Source organism: Gavialis gangeticus, unplaced genomic scaffold (assembly GCF_001723915.1).
Source record: "Gavialis gangeticus isolate Ggan-Ray unplaced genomic scaffold, GavGan_comp1, whole genome shotgun sequence".
NCBI lineage: Eukaryota > Metazoa > Chordata > Crocodylia > Gavialidae > Gavialis > Gavialis gangeticus.
Genome location: NW_017729024.1, coordinates 104,855,597 through 104,874,754, shown reverse-complemented (window position 1 = coordinate 104,874,754; position 19,158 = coordinate 104,855,597). Strand labels below are relative to the sequence as shown.

The window sequence follows — 19,158 nt, the reverse complement described above, 5'->3', positions numbered from 1 at the left end:
GGTCCAGAGGAGGGCCACTTGCATGGTCAGGGGGCAGCAGGACATGCCCTATGAGGACAGGCTCAGGGACCTGAACCTGTTCAGCCTCCACAAGAGAAGGCTGAGGGGGGTTCTAGTGGCCTGTTACAAACTAGTCAGAGGGGACCAGCAAGCACTGGGGGAGTCCCTGTTCCCCCGAGCACTCCCAGGAGTGACCAGACATGGTCGCAAGCTGGCAGAGGGTAGATTCAGGCTAGACATCAGGAGGCGCTACTTCACTGTCAGGGCAGCTAGGATCTGGAACCAACTTCCAAGGGAAGTGGTGCTGGCTCCTATCCTGGGGGTCTTTAAGAGGAGGCTAGACGAACACCTTGCTGGGGTCATTTGACCCCAGTACTTTTTGCTGCCATGGCAGGGGGTCGGACTTGGCGATCTGCTCAGGTCCCTTCTGACCCTACCTACTATGAAATAAGCTTCTGTGACCGCCTAACCTAACTTCACACTGGTTTTTTTCCTCCGTCCTTATTAAGATTGGTTTGTTCTGGGATTTTGTTTCAAGGTCTGCATCTTCAAGGTCTTTGTGGGACCATGGGCAAGTCTCAGTTTATCTATCTTACCTGTAGAATGGGGATAATAATATCTCAGAAATGTTGTAAGGATCCGTTAATTTCTGATTGTCAATTGAGATACTGAGGCGGAGAGCACCACATAAGCACACAATATTCATTATTCTTTTGCTACTGTCATCACTGCTGAGGCATTCTCTGTTACATTTGAGATAATTTTGTCTCCCACTTATTTTTCTGGAGGAAAAAAGATAGTTGGGTCTTATTCCTAGTAATGGTGGTCTGTTTGAAAGGGAGTGGACAAAGGTTTTCCACTTCTAGTGACACCATTCCATTCATGACACACTGTACTTCACATGTTATTTATTGTATTGGTAAGATGTAGTTCCTGTGTCAGAAGGACCACTGCAAATTGTGTTGTTCTGAGTAGGCATGCATACTCTCCTGTCTTTATTATATAGAGCATTTAAAAGCATATGAAAAAAGGCATAATTTGACATTTAAATCATGGTTGATCTACCTATATGTGGTAGTTGCCCATGTAGTTCGTTTAAGCTAATTAGTAAAATATTGAATCCTGATTGGAGACACATTCTTTATTCAAACTGAAATCATATTTTAATACTTTGTGTTTATGCCTACATTTAATTTGTTAGGCACTGTGATTTGGGGCTACTTGCTTATATTCAGCCAGACTGGATCAGAGATTGAGGGAAGGAAGGGTGCCTGCTACTGTTATGAGAACTTAGTTATCTTTGTTTTCACTCAATAGCAGTTTAGTCTCCACAGTGGGACCATTTGTAGAAAAAAGTGTCAGGCTTACTGTGTGTAAGACGGGTGGAATTAGCCCCTGGGAGCTGGCACATCAGCTGATAAATCTATATTCTGTTCTTGGATGGAGCTTGGTTTAAGAAAAGATAGCCATGAATATTTAGATGTATTGTTTTTACTAAGATACTTATTGTCCTGTGTCACTTCTATCATTTGCAGACTCAGCCTGATTTTCTTCCCACACAGCACTGGATTTCCATGATGGTAGAGACACTCCTTAGTATTGTGAACAGTCGCTATCGTCCTCAAGGTCAAGTCTTCCCATGGTTCTACCAGGTACATCCAGAAGTCTAAATAAACGTAAAAGGAGGAGTTAAACAGGAAATATTATAGATAAGACATTATGGACGTGATTTAATGATCTTAGTATTTGTGATTGCAGGGAATACTTATTTGAACACTGAGTGTTTTCTGCAGCTTCTTGTTCTTGCAGAACATATAGGGACAGGGGCTTCTTTCTTTCTCCCTTTTTGTTTTTAGCACTTTTTTTCTTACTTTATTCCAATTTTTTTCTTTCAAGCTTTTTTTTTTTTTGAACTTTGATATTCCAGAGTCTCACCTGCTGTTGATATTAGTCCTTTTAACATTATTTATTTATTTATTTATTTATTTAATGCAATTACTGTAATGTTTCAGGCTGCACAGATAAAACGATACAAGTCAAACAGGGCAAACTAAATAAGCTGTTGCCATGTTACAGTACCAAAATCCTGAGACGAAGTGCCTGCTATATCTTGTCCCATAGGTTGTGAGACACTGACTCTATTAAAAAGGAGTAATTATGGAGGATCTTCCCCTGAAGATGCATCTCAAGAGTTTCAAATCTAGGGACCATTGGCAGAATGATCCTATCTTATTTCAAGCTCATAACCAGGAACTAAAATGTGAGAGGTTTTATGAAATACTGCTGGTTTTTGAAATGGCACTTGGATGTGAAATGGGAGTCAATATATATAGTCTTCAGGCAACAAATAGAGTATAGATACCATTGCTAATTTTAGTGCTGCTGTGATTTTTGTTTGTAAAAGCTCCCCTTCTGTGTGATTTTTTGATTCTATCCCTGGTGTAGAATATACTGAAGTAGGAACAGAAATTAGCATATATTATTTACAGAGTGAACAATTCCCTTCCCAGGGAAAGACTCCATATCTGTTGCACTCTAAATACTGCCTTCTTTCTAGTAATAAAACTTATCTACTCTGATAGTCAGCCTTCTTCCATTTGCCTTTCTGTGGGAAAGCAGAGTGCGGGTCCAATTAAATAGATATAAAATGAAGTCAGGCAGAAGGATGGCATGAATTAACCAACTGGTGGAACTACAGCTTTCACTTTTGTGGGCTTGTATAAGAGGTCCCTCAATGAGGATGAATATAACATATCTTGAGAGTCTTCCTGAAAGTAAGGAAAAAGTCCATAAAAGGCTGAGTACAGCTAGTTAGATGGAAAAAAAAGAAATCAAGGTCAGCAGTTTTTAAAGATTACTGAGAGATCTGAAACAGTCAGCTTGGGCTCTTGAACTCTGTTGTCACCAAAAAGAGGTCATGAACCAGCAAAACCAGTATAGTTTTAACACCTTATCCAAATATAACTCCAGACTGACAAAAGCCAAGGAAATCCAAGGACAACTCTGAACAGAATTGCCATGCTGTAACTTATCGAAAAACCTGGCTCCAAAAATAATATGATTTAAAAAGTATATTCTTGAGATGGAGCTTGGGGGTTTAATTCACACAGTTTTCTCTCCTAAAAATACAATATTTTTTTCAAATGCTTTTTTTTCCCCTTCTTCAGACTTGTAAATACCACAACAGCCTGTAGAAATCACTGCCTTTCCAGATGTCTTGCATTCTCATTTGAATATTTTTCTTTTTCTTCCCACAGTTATGCATATGGTAATGCATAAACATCAAGCGATTACATACAACTAGGTCATAGATTTGTAAGTCAAGGCAGTCATGTGGATTTCACCATTTAAAAAAAAAATGGAAAGGAATTAAGCCTTTGTGGAGAATAATTTTTCTGCTGGAAAGCCTGTCCACCAGAAATTTTGCGAGATCTGCCAGTACTTTTCTACATTAGACTGGATGCCTCTCAAGCATTAGAGCAGCATTTTCTTCTCAGTGAATTTCTCGCTTTCTGTAATTACAGTTATGTTAACATTGCAACTGTTTTTATTTACCTATCCAGAGGCTGGATCACTCTGCTGCATATTTTAGTAAGGGCTTCAAACATCAAAACAGGTCAATATGTTTATCCCCTTACCAGCTATTGGATTCTGTTTTTTCCCCCCAACCTCATGCTTATTGTTTACAGTCCTGTATTGAACAATATTTTTTTTATTTTTAAACTCTGGAAAGTATATTTCAGTCACCATGTTATTAAGCTAGTTAGGGGTTAAAAAAAAAGGAACATTGCTTTCAGCCAGCCATGAGTACCATTTGTTTCCAAATAGAAATGCAAGTATGATACTGTATGCTGTATAATTTTAAATGTCTAAAATTCTGAACATTATCTTTGGTAAAATAACATTCATTTTCCATCACTAAAGAGGTATATAAAACCTAAAATTGTCTTCTTCCCCATCCCCCTTTTCCCTCTGCTATGTATACTAGAAATCATATTCAGGGGAAAACACAGCCAGTGCGATTGCTCGCTCCTGCGCAGCCATTGCTTTGTCTCTCTTGGTGCCAGTTTTCATTGTATCCTTCAAGGAGAAGGTTGAAGAAGTCCTGAGCATGCTGACTGCCAGGTTACCTGGGAAACCAAATGCTGATGAGTCTCAAGCTGTTCAAATCCACATGGGCCTTGCTTTGGGGATGTTTATCTCACGTTTGTGTGAAGAAAAAGTCAGGTATGGATTATAGTATACAGCAGGTGTGTAAATAACTTCCTCCTTTTCCCTGTATGTGGCATTTTTATTCTGGAGAGTGTTTACATTTTGTAGTCAAATGATTCCTGGTGGCTGTGCGTTGTTACTTAAACATGAGCTTTTTTATTGGTCTTCTCTTTCCTCCTACCTCCATACTGTATTGATTATGTTTCTTTAAATATAACACCAGCGGAGTCACATAAGGATGTTAAGGAGTGGGTTAGCTGCCCTCATTTAGATAATAGTAAAATAGCATTCATAAAGGTAAAAACATAATTTTTGTGAATGCAATACTTTTTTGTACTGCACAAGTAATGACATACAACAATGTATCCAGTTACTTAACTCAGACAAAACATCTTGGACAGACTGTGAGCTGTGTGTACATAGTAGGGGTGTGCTATCTTCTCTGAAGATTCAACGCTGATTCAGAGAATCAGCGATTCGGCTGTAGATACAGTTTTTAAATGTTTTTTTTCTACATACCTCGAGGTACCAGGCGCATCTCATGAACGTTGTGATGGTGGGGCTGATGGAACCATATATATGTAATACTTCTGTAATATGTCTGCATATGTAGCAACGGTATGTTTGTTATGGAAGTAAGTAAGAGTTAGTTTTACATGTGTATATAGATATAGAGCTAGTTAGATATTGATATGGAAAAGCTAGTTACAGTATATAGATAGTAAAGATCTCTCTCTCTCTCTCTATAGATAGATAGATAGATAGATAGATATCTCTCTCTATATGTGTGTGTGTCTGTATGTATGTATATATATTCATATATACACACACACAGATGCACGCAAACATGCACACAGATCTACTATCTATATAACTAGCTTTTCCATATCTATATCTAACTAGCTCTATATCTCTATATATGTAAAACTCTCTCTCAGTATCTATCTATCTATCTACTTACTTCTATAAAAAACGTACCATTACTATGTATACAGACTTTTTACACGGGTTTGGCTGGCTATAACTATTATTTATATCCTGTGAAGTTAATGGCTCTGAACCACCTGCCTTTGTTTAAATGTGTTTTGAATCAATATACCATCTTGATGCTAAGGAGCTACTACTCCTTTTTATTATTATTATTTTTAAACCAACCACGCAATTGGATGATGCATTGCCTCTTGTCCATAGTGACAATAGAGCAACGGATAAGCCATAAAAAACTCCTGAGAAATCAGGATTAGATTTTTGAAATACGTTAGGGAATTAGAGCCATAATTGGGTTTGGTTTTGTTTTAAAGAAGAATGGTATTGAAAGACATTTTTTCTCAAAAAAATAAATGTTAAATAATAAAGCAAGTCAGCTTTCATGTTTTGCTTACAAGGTTTCTTTCTAGTCATAGATATTAGGGCTGTGCAAAGCTTCAGTCGCTGATTCAATTCAGCTGAGATTCAGCCCGTTTCAGTGACCGAATCTCTGGACCCAAATTGAACCAGAGAACCCTTTAATCTCTCCGAATCATATTGGAACACTCCAAATCAACTTGGAAAGATTCAGCAATTGGGAAATAGACACAGCTTCAAATGTTTTTTCTACATACCTTTGGGTAGCAAGTGGCTTGTGAACACTGCAATGCTGGGGCAGATGGAGTGCCCCACAGAACCACGGGGACTCCCCACCGCGCTTGGCAGCAGACCCGAGAGTGAACCAGAAGCACTTATGGGTCTACCAGGGAGCATGCAGGGGGCCCTCCCCATGCTCCTCCGGCTCAGCGATTGGTGCCTCCTGGGTCTGGGGGGGCACCTGGGGTCCCCCCGTGGCCTATCGCCACATTGGGGGAGAATGGGGGCGGGGAGGGGCCCTGTGTGCTCCCCAGCAGACCTGGAAGTGGACCAGAAGCACTTCCGGTCCACTTCCAGGTCCTCTCCCACGCACGTGGAGGCCCCCCCCAGCACTCCTGTGGGACGCTCCATCCGCCCCAGCATCACAGCATTCACAAGCCATGCTGGTACCTCGAGGTACATAGAAAAAACATTTAAAGCTGTATCTATGTTTGAATCACTGATTCTCCAAATCAGCATTGAATCTTCAGATTTGGATTCGGCTGAATCGAATCAGGCACAGTGATCCAGATCAACTAATCGAATCACTGTCCCTGTTTTGGACCAAATCCGAATCAAATAGGGTCTGCTTTGCACACCCCTAATAGATATAACTTAAATACATCTGCTGAATTTGAGCCTACCTTGGAAGTATTTGGAACGTATCCATGTTTAACCTAGAGATTAATTTACATCAAAACTTTCCTATTCCTTAAGGGGACTGGAAGTGCATTATTTAACCACAGGGTTTCTTGGGAGTGAAGCAGTGTGTTCAGGCATCTTTTCTCCAGATAAGGCCCAAAGGAGTAGAAAGGAAAAGGAGACAGTTTTTCAAAAGCTTCAGAAAATGAAATCTTTAAAACATCATTTCTCTTAAGCCTATGAACAGTGTGACTATGCTTTACCTGAGGACCTGACCAGTAGTTGCTTTCTCTTCTTCCCTTTTCCCTTCCCCTTTTTTGTGTTGTGTGCTGTAAAGATCTTCTGTTTCTGTTTGAGAGCTGAAAGGAGTAGGAGCTGTATGGGAGTGGGCACCAAAGTATGTTTAAGTACGTCAGTGGTTAGTCCTGGAATTATATGCGACTTCAGATAAATTAAGAACCACACAGTTATTATTTATAAACTAATATAAGAACCTAATTTAGCAAATAAAGAACTATCTTAAGTGGGAATTTTATTGCTATCAATGTGGCTAATATCATAAAGTAGCCCAAAGAGCAGAACTGTATTTTTGCTTTCTGTTTTATAGTGATGTATCTGGCCAACAGATGAATCTACTTCTAATGAAGTCCCTGGATACACTGGAAGCTTGCTGCTTTGATACCAGTCTAGAGTACAAGTAGGTTTTATTCCGTTATTGGTGCTAGCATTTATGATGATTACTACCATTCATGTAGGGCTTTAAAGCTTCAAAAACTGCATATTCTGAATTTAGAACTACAGCTCCCCTGTTGCTACAAGGAGACTGAACCTGCCCTTGAAAACTTTCACCTGAGCTGTGTCTTATAAATGAATCTTACTGTACCTCTTTTAAACATGCTTGTTAGCAGACTGTGGAAAGTCTGGTGAGATAGTTATGTGAGCACACAAAGGAAAAAAACACCAAGAAAAACCATCGGGCATATGGTGGAAGAGAGGTTTAGAAATTCAAATGTGCTGTTTAATGGAGGTGGTGTAGCAGGCAATAGCAACAGTTTTAGGTGAAGTGTTGTTGTTCCCCTTACCTGCACATGTTCATTAATGAAAAGCACTTTTGAAAGTGCCCCCTTGGTGCTCTTGTATAGCTGCCAAGATGTTCAATGGAGTCTAGCTTCTGCTGCTGCTTGGGAGCCTATTACTGGAATGTGCATGTGTGCACAATACAGTCTGAGCTATGGGAGCATCTGCCTTGCATGGCTCCTTTATCTGGGAGAGCCAGTCTGTTAAATTAACAGCTGTGGATGGCATGTAGAATATGGATGGAGGCAAATATATTTTATTTTCCCAAGCAGGGTTATGCCTCAGGTGCTCTAAAGAGAGGAGCAGACTGCCAGCAGGGTCAGAAATTTATTGAGGAATAGTACACAGTCACCAGCATAGGCAAACCTACAAAATGAAATTTTTTTTGTGTACATTATTTGCCATTAAACAGTACATATGTTCCATAAAGTGACATCCCATGTGATAGTTATTTCTTTTTAGAATAGGAATGAATTGTGATATCTCTGGTGCTGGTCTCATTTTCTGTCTTTTTTTTAATGCCAGTCATTTCCACATTGATTCTTCTCTTATTAAAGATTGAAGAGCAACAATTTCTGTTCTCTCCCCCACATATTCTGTACCTTGTGAAAAGCCCATGAGGGGTCACAGCTGCACTTCATTGGGCTATGAACTTGGAAATCTTTTCAGATCTGAGTTGTTCTGCCCCTTGACTAGCACAGAATAAGGCACATGGTGCACAGGGAACTGTATCAGCTGCATCACTTCGCTGTACCCACTGCTATGTGTTTGCCTGCCCTATTAGCCAGAGATAAAAACTTCACAGTAGCAGCCAAAATAGACTCCTCTGCCAACACGAGGTAGGAGGTAAACAGAAGTACATGAAACAATGGCAAGGAAACAATGCTTTTTTTCCCTGCTTGACAAAGTTTAACTCTAGAGGTTTTAGAAAAGCTTGGTATAAAATTGGCATGTAATACTTTTTTCTTTTTTCAATTGAGCAAGAAAGTAATTTTAAGCTGTGGATGCTGTTGACTCGTAGACTACTGCCATTACAAGACTAGAGTTGGTGTCCACTATTTTTTTAAAGTAGAGCCTTTTAGTCTGTGCTTTAGAAACTTCTGTTTATGGGAGTTAAATTGTGATACCATAAACTACCTTCATCATCTGCTATAAATGGAAAATGCTGTGCCATTTGTTCTCTTTCTGCCAAAATAAAAGGTGTCTTATACCAAAAGTAGTTTCCTTCTTTCTCATTGCAGTTAATTATATTTAGCATGCCTCTATGAAATCTGGCTGTTTTGATAGCTCACCCAGAGGAAATTCATTGTGATGGCTTGATTTAAAAGGTGTGTAGCTTTTAGTAAGACCCCTGGCTGTTCAGCTTGCCATGTGGTTGGAGACAGAATATTTTATACCATGCTGCCATCTAGTGGAAAAGAAGTCTGACCATGATTTTTTTCCACCCTTGTACAGTAGTAATTTTGTCTAAGTACAGGTTTCTGATATGTTGCAAGCCCCCAGAAACATGGAAAATCAGTTACTATGCCAATTAGCAGATGTTTAAAGGGTGTTCGTTGAGGCTTCCCGTCCATTGAAGGGCATTATGGATTCTTGCTTCATGTCTGCTTAAAAAAAAACTTTCACAGACTGTGTCTTACACAAAATAGGAGTTCACACAACTTTGTACACAGTTGGCTGATCATGTCAATCCTGATAACAGTATTGTTCATACCAGTTCTTTGTTTACTCTGTTTAATTGGGATAATTCTTTTTTGCATTTTAGTTAATAAATTCCTTACTAATTGGAAGGAAAAAAAACAAGACATGGAGTTACTTCAAGAAAAGAATAAGCAACAAGATTGCCTATATTTTAGTACAAAACACCTGCTCAAGTAACCCAACAATTAAATAAAGATGGTGTTTTGATATTCCCAAGTTGCTCAGCTGTGGACATGATATAATATGTAGCTAAATCTCTCTCTCTATGAAGGGCCTGCCTTAAGCATGATACTCATCATTGATATCACCTTCCACCTAAAAATCCTCCATCTAACAAACTGGGAACCAGTGAAAATTGGAGGGGAAAAACCTAGGATACATATAAATTGATAAAACTGTATAAAAGTAGAACTTTTTGAAACAAAAATTTGCACTAGAAAGGGGAAATGTTAGAGAGACTGAAGTTTACTAGGGACTTAGCTGTAGCTATTGATAGATAGCATCAATAACTACTGTTATGACTATTGATTTTACATAGAAGGTGCTCAGAGGTTGTAGTGACAAGACAAGTATAAATCCCTGAGGTAGGGATCGGGGAAGAAGGGAGTGGGGGAGAGAGAATTAAAAGTATTGTTCAAATCTATAGTTATGTAGGGTACTATTGAATATGGGTTAATATGTAAGTATGTATAAAATAGGATGTTTTTGGAAGAAGGTTTTAGACAAAAGGTTTAACTTGTTAGTAGATACTGTAGACTCCTTGATTATGAAAACTACACAACAGTTTCCAGAGAGAAAGAGAGACAGTCAGATTCAAGATGTATTTATATTTATTACTATTAATGCTTTTTTCTGTTACTGAGCTAAGTGTTATTAAATTTATTATCTTTCTGGAAGCATATCCAAAAGGATTACATGGAACAGATAGAGAAAAACAAATGGAAGACAGCTTTCTAATGATGACCATTTGTTGCAAAATTCATGCACAGACAGCAGATATATTATACTGTCTCTGGTCCTTATTTTGTAAATCAGTCTAGAAAGTTTTTCCCTTTCTAAACCAAAGTAATACACTTAAGCTGGGTCCAGATGAGTGCGGCCGTGCCGTACGCGGACATACTACTGCAGTGCCACATACTACGTGTTCAGGTGTTCTCCACACTGGAAGGGAGCAGCACGAGGGTGTTTTTTGACCCTTAGATATCCAGGGGTCAACAAAACCCCGTGGGGAAAAAAAAGCAGAGCGGCGCATTTAGGGGCAGTTTGTGCCACTCAAAACTGGAATCGGGCCGTCTGGAGCCACACTGGCTGTTGGCCAGCTTCTGTGTGGCAGGATCACCACTGCTGCAGCCCCAGGAGGCCCCCAGTACCCCAGGTAAGGCTGCTGGGGCCAGCCCAGTGCTGGCCTCAGCCTCCCCTACCCACCTGGGGTAACTTGTCACACACCAGAGCACGTGGCACAGGCATTCCACAGGAACAACTAGTGGCGGTACAAGGTGGAACCAAATGTCCATGCAAGTGTGGACGCAGCCTGAGTGTTTAACCCTGACCTCTTCATGGTCACCAAATTCACCAAGTTTTGCAGAACACCAAAAAGTGATATATTTGTGGCTTACCATATATATTTTCCTTACTAAGGGTATATTTTAACTACTCTTGCAGATGTGTTTTTCTGTATAAATCTGTGACATAGTTGACCTGGTCTACAACTGCTGCAAGCAAAAATTAGTGATTGTTGGTGTAAAAAAAATGAAGGTTGATGCTTAATATATTTGCAGCCAAAATCTCTCTGAATAATAAGATGACTTGCCTCTACAAAGCTCTTAATAAGAACAAATAACTGTTTGAAAGCTGGACAGGTTCTGAGTTGAAGCATTTTTTTACATGATTGTCATTAATTCTTAATAAGAGAACTCTGGTCCCACACAATTCATTGTTTAAAAAAAAAAACAAAAAAACCCCACTACAGTGGTGTCAGAATTTGGCGCTCTAACCATATAACACGTTTTTTTTTAAATGATATAATAAATACATCTGTTTTGTAGGACTGTTTGTGAAACACCTACACAGTTCTCTCTAGCACTGTACACTGAATATTCCACAAGAGAAAAACATATTGTTGTTATCTTAGAGATACTAAAATAAGGCTACATACTTGTACTGTGACAGGTAAGGTATTTTACTGCTGAAATGCACTATTTTGATTTGCTTTTTAGGCACCCATAAACATTGTGTGTGTGCACGCACACGTATCTATCTATCTATCTATCTATATATGTATATATTAAAGACAAAATAGTAATTTGGAGAAGCCCACAAACTCTCCACCCATTCACAAAAATGTGTATTTGTCACAAAATGTATTCCCTTTGTGTTTGTGTGTGTGTGTTTAAAGTGTTGTCAAACTAAAAATTTGTGTTGGGTAATTTAACTAACTAGGAACATTTACCTTCTTATAGACAACCATTGGCATATTTTATCAAGTTTTATAGAATAAAATTGTATGTAAAGAAAACTTGTGATAATCCCTTTAGTTGGTTGGTTTGTTAGTGCATTTACCTGAATTTAAGACAACCCTCCCCCAGCTAGATTCTATACTTGGAAAATTATAAATGTGTTATGATTTTCCATGTTTAGAATATAATTAATGGGAAATTGTATTAAATTCCTGCCTCCCAATCAACTGCTTTGCCAGAGAAAGCAATAGGTGGGGGCATGGGACCAGACCCCTACTTCTTGCCCTTCCTGTGTGATTCCTGCTACTTGCCCTCCTGCTGCCTGCCTCTCCATGCCTGGGCTGTCCCCTCTGGAGCCAGGTCATGCCTGGAGGGACTGGAGGTGGAGCAGAAGGTAAGGGGAGGAGTGGGTAGCTGTTGTGGGGGAAGAGTGTAGACTGCATAGTCTCCCCCATGCTTCCTCCAAGCTGCACACATGGGTCTTCCCTGTTTCCCTCCACCACCCTGCAATATCCCCCGCATTCCCCCAGCTGTGAGCCCCTTCCCGTACCAAACAAACCATCTTCGTCCTGGGCAGGCAGTGGCTTAGCTCTGGCTTCCGCCCGGAGCCCATGGCCAAAGCCAGAGCTGAGCTGCTGCCTGCCTTGGGCTGCCACTTAAATCTAAGACAAGGCTTTTCTCCTTATGTTGTTTTAGGGGGGAAGACACCTAATTTTGGATCTGAGTAAATACTCAAATCATAAGTTCAATAAGCAAAAGAGGATTGTTGCTGCCATGTATTACCACTATTTTGTGTTGATAAACAGTGCCTCTATCCATGAAGCTATTGCCAACTCCTTTGGCTGTTGACAAGCATTACACATTCAAAGTTGTGGCTGAAGTTTTTTTGTTTATTTTTGTTTAATTTATTAAGTATAACTATGAACTCTCCCATTGTTTTTAAAGGATATCTCTAGTTCAAATGAGTCCTCAGGACTCCTGCTGTTGTTGTATTTTACACTAAATTGACTGCTGATGTTTAAAAGCTGATATTGCCATATCTGACATCCATTTACTGCATGAGCTTTACATCTAGAAATGATAGATTCCAAAAGCCATCTTTGCTTATTTAACCCTACATTCCCATTCTGTTTTCCCTCTCTCTTTAAAGCACTGGATGCATCTTGGGAGTAGGACTTGTTCTTTCACTTATGAGTCACACCAACCAAACAGAGTCACGAGTTCACATCTCTTCCTCACTACAAAAACTCTGTAACTACCTGGATGAAAGTGAGGATCAAAGCAGAATGTTCCAGGAGGTAGGGTTGTTTAAGCAAAACTTCCTAATTTTCCCTGTTTTCTTACCAGTTCTTCCTGATGACACACCTTTATACTGAAGTCATATCCATATATAGTTTATTACTATTACTTTGAAATTGTCTTCATTCTCTCTGTGCCTTACATTGACTAGTGTTTTTTTTCTTTCATCGTAACATTCCATCTTCAATTTTTCCAAACAAAAATAGAATTTAATAATTTCCAGTAGTGATGTGCAGGTATAAAGAAAACTAAATCATCACAGTGCTTTGTCTCTAATCTCTCTCATCTATCTAAAATAAACTTGGGCCCAGGTCTCTAAAGGTATTTAGGCACCTGCCTCATATCCAAGTAAATAGAAGTTGTGTGCCTAGAAAGGCCTAAATGCCTTTGTGGAGCTAAAACTTTCTTGTTTTGTTTTAGCTCCTTTGCTGCAAAGAGTAGTCTCCCACAAAGCACACAGTGAACTTCAACCTTTCACCTTGCAAAAGGTGGTCTTTGCTACCTTCTTTGGAAATTCCTTTCATTTTGGTAGTGTAAACACAGCAGGAGCATTTCTGTGGCCATGGGTTTTTCTGTATTTCTTACTATAACAGTTCTGAAGAATTTTAGAAAGCAGGTGTACTGGGTTTAAGTGCAACGTTATTTATATAGTGCCAAATTGTGCATGGAACTTGAGACAAATAGGACATGATCCCTGCCCCACAGGATTTCCAGTCTAAATTGTGAGGTGACTTGAGTAGGGAAACTGACAAAGCCAGGGAAAGAGTAATGGAGAGCAACAGTAAGACCATGTGTTTATATTTAAAATGTTACCTGACATGTTTAAGCCCATTGCAAGCTGAACAGTTGAATCATGTAACCCCCTGTTTTTCTAAGGGATTTATTATGTATCAATACAGAGTTCCCCCTTTTTTACACAACTTTTAAAAGCTCTTTGTATTTTAATAAACATATAATATTTTGAAGTTAAATTATTGTTGGCAGTATGTTGTGAATTAGCCTGTTACGGTTCCTGGATCAAGTATTAAAATGACTTGTAACTATAAAATCATTTCTCAACCCATAAGCTCCTAAAGTGTTTTAGTGAAGTTAAACAGGTGTGCAGACTTTATGCAGGGTCATTGCAGCAACCGAGGAGGTAAAATATAGCAGCTGTGTAACATCACAGAACAGTATGGGATAAGAAGTAAAGCATCCCTTTTATTCCAGGAGGACGGTATGTAATTTCATCAGTTAGAATTTGCCAAACAATCTGCCGTTCTTACAAAAAGTCTTATAGGACCTTTAATAAACTGAAGCAATTGGGATCCCAGGCTTAGTTACAGTTGTACAACTGCACCTCCTGTTGCTGCATATTGTCTACTAAAAGCTATGCGGAGCATTATTTGTACATAGCTAAATTGTTGCCTGTCCTTGATAGCAGGTGCTGCCTCATTCTCTTGCATTGATACACCATACTGCTACATACAGTGTGTGGAGAGGAGGCAGGCTTTAAGTAGCTGAGAAGTTTCCTGTCTTGTAGTTGAGTAGGAAGAAGTGGCAGGAAGGGGGGGAATCTTGACTTCACCTTCCCAGTGTTACTTGAAAACATAATTATGCCAGCAAATCTTGGAGTGCGCACAGTGAAAAGGATAGTCCTTTCATCCTTTGATTCCCTCCCTGTAGCATTAGAGAATATGATTTAGGGCTAGGGTGTCAAACTCCTTTGGCCCACTTAGGGCAGATGCAGACCACGGGGCTCCTTGCAGGCTGGATCCAGATCCACCTCTGGCAGCCTGGCAAGCAGCAGCAGCATTAACTGCTGCAAGTTCTTGAGCCACAGGGATTAATGCACCTGTGGTTTGACTCTTGGCTGCCATCATATGTCCCCAGTAGGGCTCCTACAGCAGTGGGACCCATTCAGCAGTGAGCTTCATCCCCAAATTCCCAGTCCCTCTAGGATCTCTGGAGGCCATACCTTTGACAGCCCTGATTAAGAGTCATTGGAGGTGGCAGTTGGGAAAGTTATGAGGCTGTTCCCTTAGGCAGTTTCAGGAGCAGTGCAATAATGTTCTGTAGGGGTGTGCAAAGCTTCGGTTGCTGATTTGATTCAGAGAAGATTCGACCCAATTTGGAGGCTGAATTATCAAATCTGAATTGAATCGGGAGACCTATAAAACCTCTGAAGTGATTCAGAGCATCTGAATCAATACAGAAAAGATTCAGAGAAAGATTTGGCAATTTGGAAGGCAGTCTTGCAGGGAAACAGGAACTGAGAAGAGGGAGGGGGAGTAGGGGGGGAAAGACTGACATCTGTAGCTAGCCAGTGACTGTGATCTTTCCCCGAATTCCCTTCCAATCACAGTGCCCTGGGGAAGGGACGTAGAAAAAACATACTTCACTTCATCCACCTCCTAGATACAAAACCCCATGGACTCAATATAGACATTGGATACATGACACACTGTAACCTGCCTGACATCTGACTCCCCGGGTACCTCTCCACTTTAACCTGCTCCATCCCTCCCCCAGCCTGTCTCTTACCCCCTGATGCCTCAATTTACATTTTCACTGGCTGGCTTTTTTGCCTGCATACCAGCCTCTGGCTTCTTTACTGTTCATTCCACCCAGGAAGACCACACACACCAACTGCATATGCTTCCTCAGGCTGACAAAGGGTTTTTAAACCCAAAAGCTTGCTAAGATATATTTGTCTAACTATTCAATTGGTCTAATAAAATATATCAGATTGACCCGAAGCACCTTGTCTACTTTTGTCCTTCGACCAACACAGCTACGACCTACACCCTTTAACACGCACACAACGCGAGTTTTGCTTTCAGAATCTTGAGATACACTTTCACAGAAACCCCTGCCCCTGTTTCCTTGAAACCTGGCAGGCCTCATGCCCTCAGAAGGGGCTACCATCTCTGCTATTTTCATCAAATTCCACCGTAAAATGACAGTTATAGGTATTCCAGTGATTCCCATTATAGTCTATGGCCAAATCACTGAATCTCTCCGAATTGGCACTGAATCTTTCATAGTCCATTTGGCCAAATCGATTTGGGATACCAACCTGAATCACTCCTCCAAATTGGCCGAATCCTAATCCTAATCGAATACTTCCCTATTTGCACAGGCCTAATGATCTGCCCCCTATACAGCACAATAATGCTGTGCCCCATATAGTTAGTTAAATCATAAAGTGATGATCCAGCACATGGAGGGGGCAGTGCCACATACTGCACTGCATACAGCATCGATTCATTAAGTGTTTGCATAGTGCACAGTAGAGCATGCTGACTGGCTACATTTTTGGCATCATTTTATGCAGAAGTTACACATCAGTACACTTAAGGTTAACCAGTAGAAAGAGTCCTTTTATTGAATGGTCAGATCCCCTGCATGCCTTGTTTTCTACTGTCCTGACCTGAGGTTAACATAAAAAAAAGAAGTATAGTATGCTTGGAGAATAGCTCCACTAGGGGATGTGGGCATATGTCCATTAAGGATCATATTACTTTGTATGCAGAGAAGTGTGTAGTTACCTTTTCCTGTTTTGATGTACTTTTACTAGACTGATTAAAATTGGTGGTGGTGCTCCAGAGCTCTCAGGGATGCAGAGCCATATTGTTATATAACTTTTGTTCCTATCCAGTATGCTGAGCACTAGGGCTGTGCGAAACTTCGGGTGCTGATTTGATTTGGAGGAGATTCAGCCCAGTTTGGTGGCTGAATCTCCAAATCCAAATCAAATCAGGGGACCAATTATAAGGTTCAATTTGAAGCTCTCTGAATCAATTCAGAAAAGATTCAAAGAGCTTCAGAGATTCAGGTAGTCCCTGCTGCAGCAGGGAGCTAAACCCAGATTCCATGCTGGTAAGTAGGGGGTGGAGGAGGGGAGGCTGGAGGAGTGGGGAGGGGACCATGGGTGGAGCCCCGTCAGGCCCCATCCCCTGCCTGCTCCCCCAGCCCTCCTGAGCACTCCCAACCCCTGCCCGCTCTCCCAGCCCACCCCTCCCCCCACCATGGCTGCCTTGCCCAGCTCAGCTCCTGGCCCTTTATAAAAAAAAAAAACAAAACATAACCCCAACTCACCTGCTGTTGCAGTGGCCTGGGGCTTCTGTGGTTTTGTGGCAGAGCCCCCCATGCAGTGTGGGACAGTGGGGGGCAACAGGGTTTGCCTCCCCCCTGCCTGGCACTAGCTGGTGAGTTGGGGCTTTTTTTTATTAAAGTGCTGGGAGTTGGGGCGGGCAGGGCAGCCATGGCAGGCGGGGAGCTGGGACAGCGGGTGGGGGTCAGGGTGCTCATGGCAGAGCCCCCATGCAGCGTGGAACAGTGGGGGGTAGCGGGGATTGCCTCCCTGCCTGGCAGCAGCAAGTGAGTCAGGGTTTGTTTTTGTTTTTTTATCAAAGAGCTCAATCTGTAAATTGATTTGGGACAATGATTTACACCACTGTATCAAATAACTGTCCCCCGAATTGGCCGAATCTGAATCCGAAGTGAATAGTAGCCACTTCACACAGGCCTACTGAGCACTCCACACCTATCTGCATTGTACAGAGCTGAACGCTGTCTCGTCAGTACCCTATCTTTGTGCACCCATGTGTTTCTTAGAAGTCTCTCATCTAAATGATAAACTAGCCCAAGCCCTGCTACATGTGAGCACTTATATCACTAAAGCCTGTTGCACTAGCCCCCAAAGTGACTTTCTTTCAGCATATGAGGCCCTGATGGCCATGCTGTGAAGCGTGGGGGAAGTCAAGCAAAATCTTATTAAGTATCTACAGTTTAAAAAAAGGTTTGGATTTAAAAGAAGCATGAATAATATCTGCCCAAAGATGACTAAGAAATGATAAATGCTTGAAATCAGATGCTTATAATTGTAATAACCTTTTCTGTCATAACTGTAATTATTCTAGCACATCACTGTATGTATTTTAAAATGTAGTGTTGGTATCCTATGTTACCTTAGAAGTATTTATAATCTCCATCGTATGTATTATTACTAGGGGTGTGTAAAGCGGGTCCTATCGGATTTGGATTCTGCCCAAATCAGGGACATTGTTTCGATTAATTTATTTGGATCACTGTCCCTGATTCGATTCAGCCAAATCCAAATCTGAAGATTCAATGCTGATTTGGAGAATCAGCGATTTGGCCACAAACACAGCTTTAAATGTTTTTTCTACATACCTCGAGGTACCAGCGTGGCTTGTGAATGCTGTGATGCGGGGGTGGATGGAGCGTCCCACAGGAGTGCAGCGGGGCCCTCCACTAGCTCAGCAGAGAACCTGTAAGTGGACCCAGAAGTATTTCTGGTCCACTTCCGGGTCCTGTGGGGAGCGTGCAGGCCCCCTTCCCCACCCCCTGTTCTCCCTTCAATGTGGCAATAGGTCATGGGGGGACCATGGGTGTCCCCCCCAGACCCAGGAGGCACCAGTTGCTGAGCCAGAAGGCCATGGGGGGGGTCCCCCGGGAGCTCCCCAGTAGACCCGGAAGTGGACTGGAAGTGCTTCTGCTGTCAAGTGCAGTGGGGAGCCCCTTGCAGTTCTGTGGGGTGCTTCATCTGTCCCAGTATCGCAGCATTCATGAGCCTCCTGGTACCTTGTGGCATGTAGAAAAAACATTTAAAACTGTGTCTATGTCTGAAGCACTGAATCTTTCCAAATCAATTCAGAGTGTTCTAATTCGATTCGGAGAGCTTAAAGAGTTCTCTGATTCAATTCAGATTCAGAGATTCAGCCACCGAATAGAGCCAGATCTCCACCGAATCGAATCAGTGACCGAAGCTTTGCACAGCCATAATTATTACCCCTCTTTTGGCTGACACTAAACCAGGGATCCTTTTACCAACTCTCTACTTGTCAATAAACAACAAAGCTCAAAAAATCTTGGACGTCTGCACTCTGCCACCCCTTGAACCCCATCACGCATTTCCAGTGAGTTCATGTCACTATTTTTTAATTGCACACGAACGTTTCCTATATATTATATCCTTTATCACCAGGGATCCTGGTTTTCTCTGGTAAAAATCCCTAATTTTTGTTTTAAAAAACATAACCCAAAATTCGTATTTATCCATGATTAAATATGAGATACCAATATAATATATATTTAGTAGGCCTTTGCAAGTCGGCAGCCATCCAATCCAGCTTCGCATCTGGCCACTTCAGATGGCTGCGAT

The 19,158-nt window shown here is 41.1% G+C and overlaps 1 protein-coding gene across 5 annotated transcripts in view; it reads left to right on the top strand.

Annotated features, from left to right (window-relative positions):
- The window catches only part of FOCAD (focadhesin), a 318,854-nt gene that overhangs the window by 274,833 nt on the left and 24,863 nt on the right, over nucleotides 1–19,158 (top strand). For 4 of the 5 annotated variants that reach the window (XM_019517493.1, XM_019517495.1, XM_019517494.1 and 1 more), the window contains exons 26-29: nucleotides 1,536–1,652; nucleotides 3,989–4,227; nucleotides 7,064–7,153; nucleotides 12,841–12,988. In XM_019517493.1, coding sequence (XP_019373038.1) covers nucleotides 1,536–1,652; nucleotides 3,989–4,227; nucleotides 7,064–7,153; nucleotides 12,841–12,988 — 594 coding nt within the window. Of the gene's footprint in view, nucleotides 1–1,535; nucleotides 1,653–3,988; nucleotides 4,228–7,063; nucleotides 7,154–12,840; nucleotides 12,989–13,694; nucleotides 13,771–19,158 lie in introns of all 5 variants that reach the window. The other variant, XR_002097361.1, reaches the window with a different exon arrangement.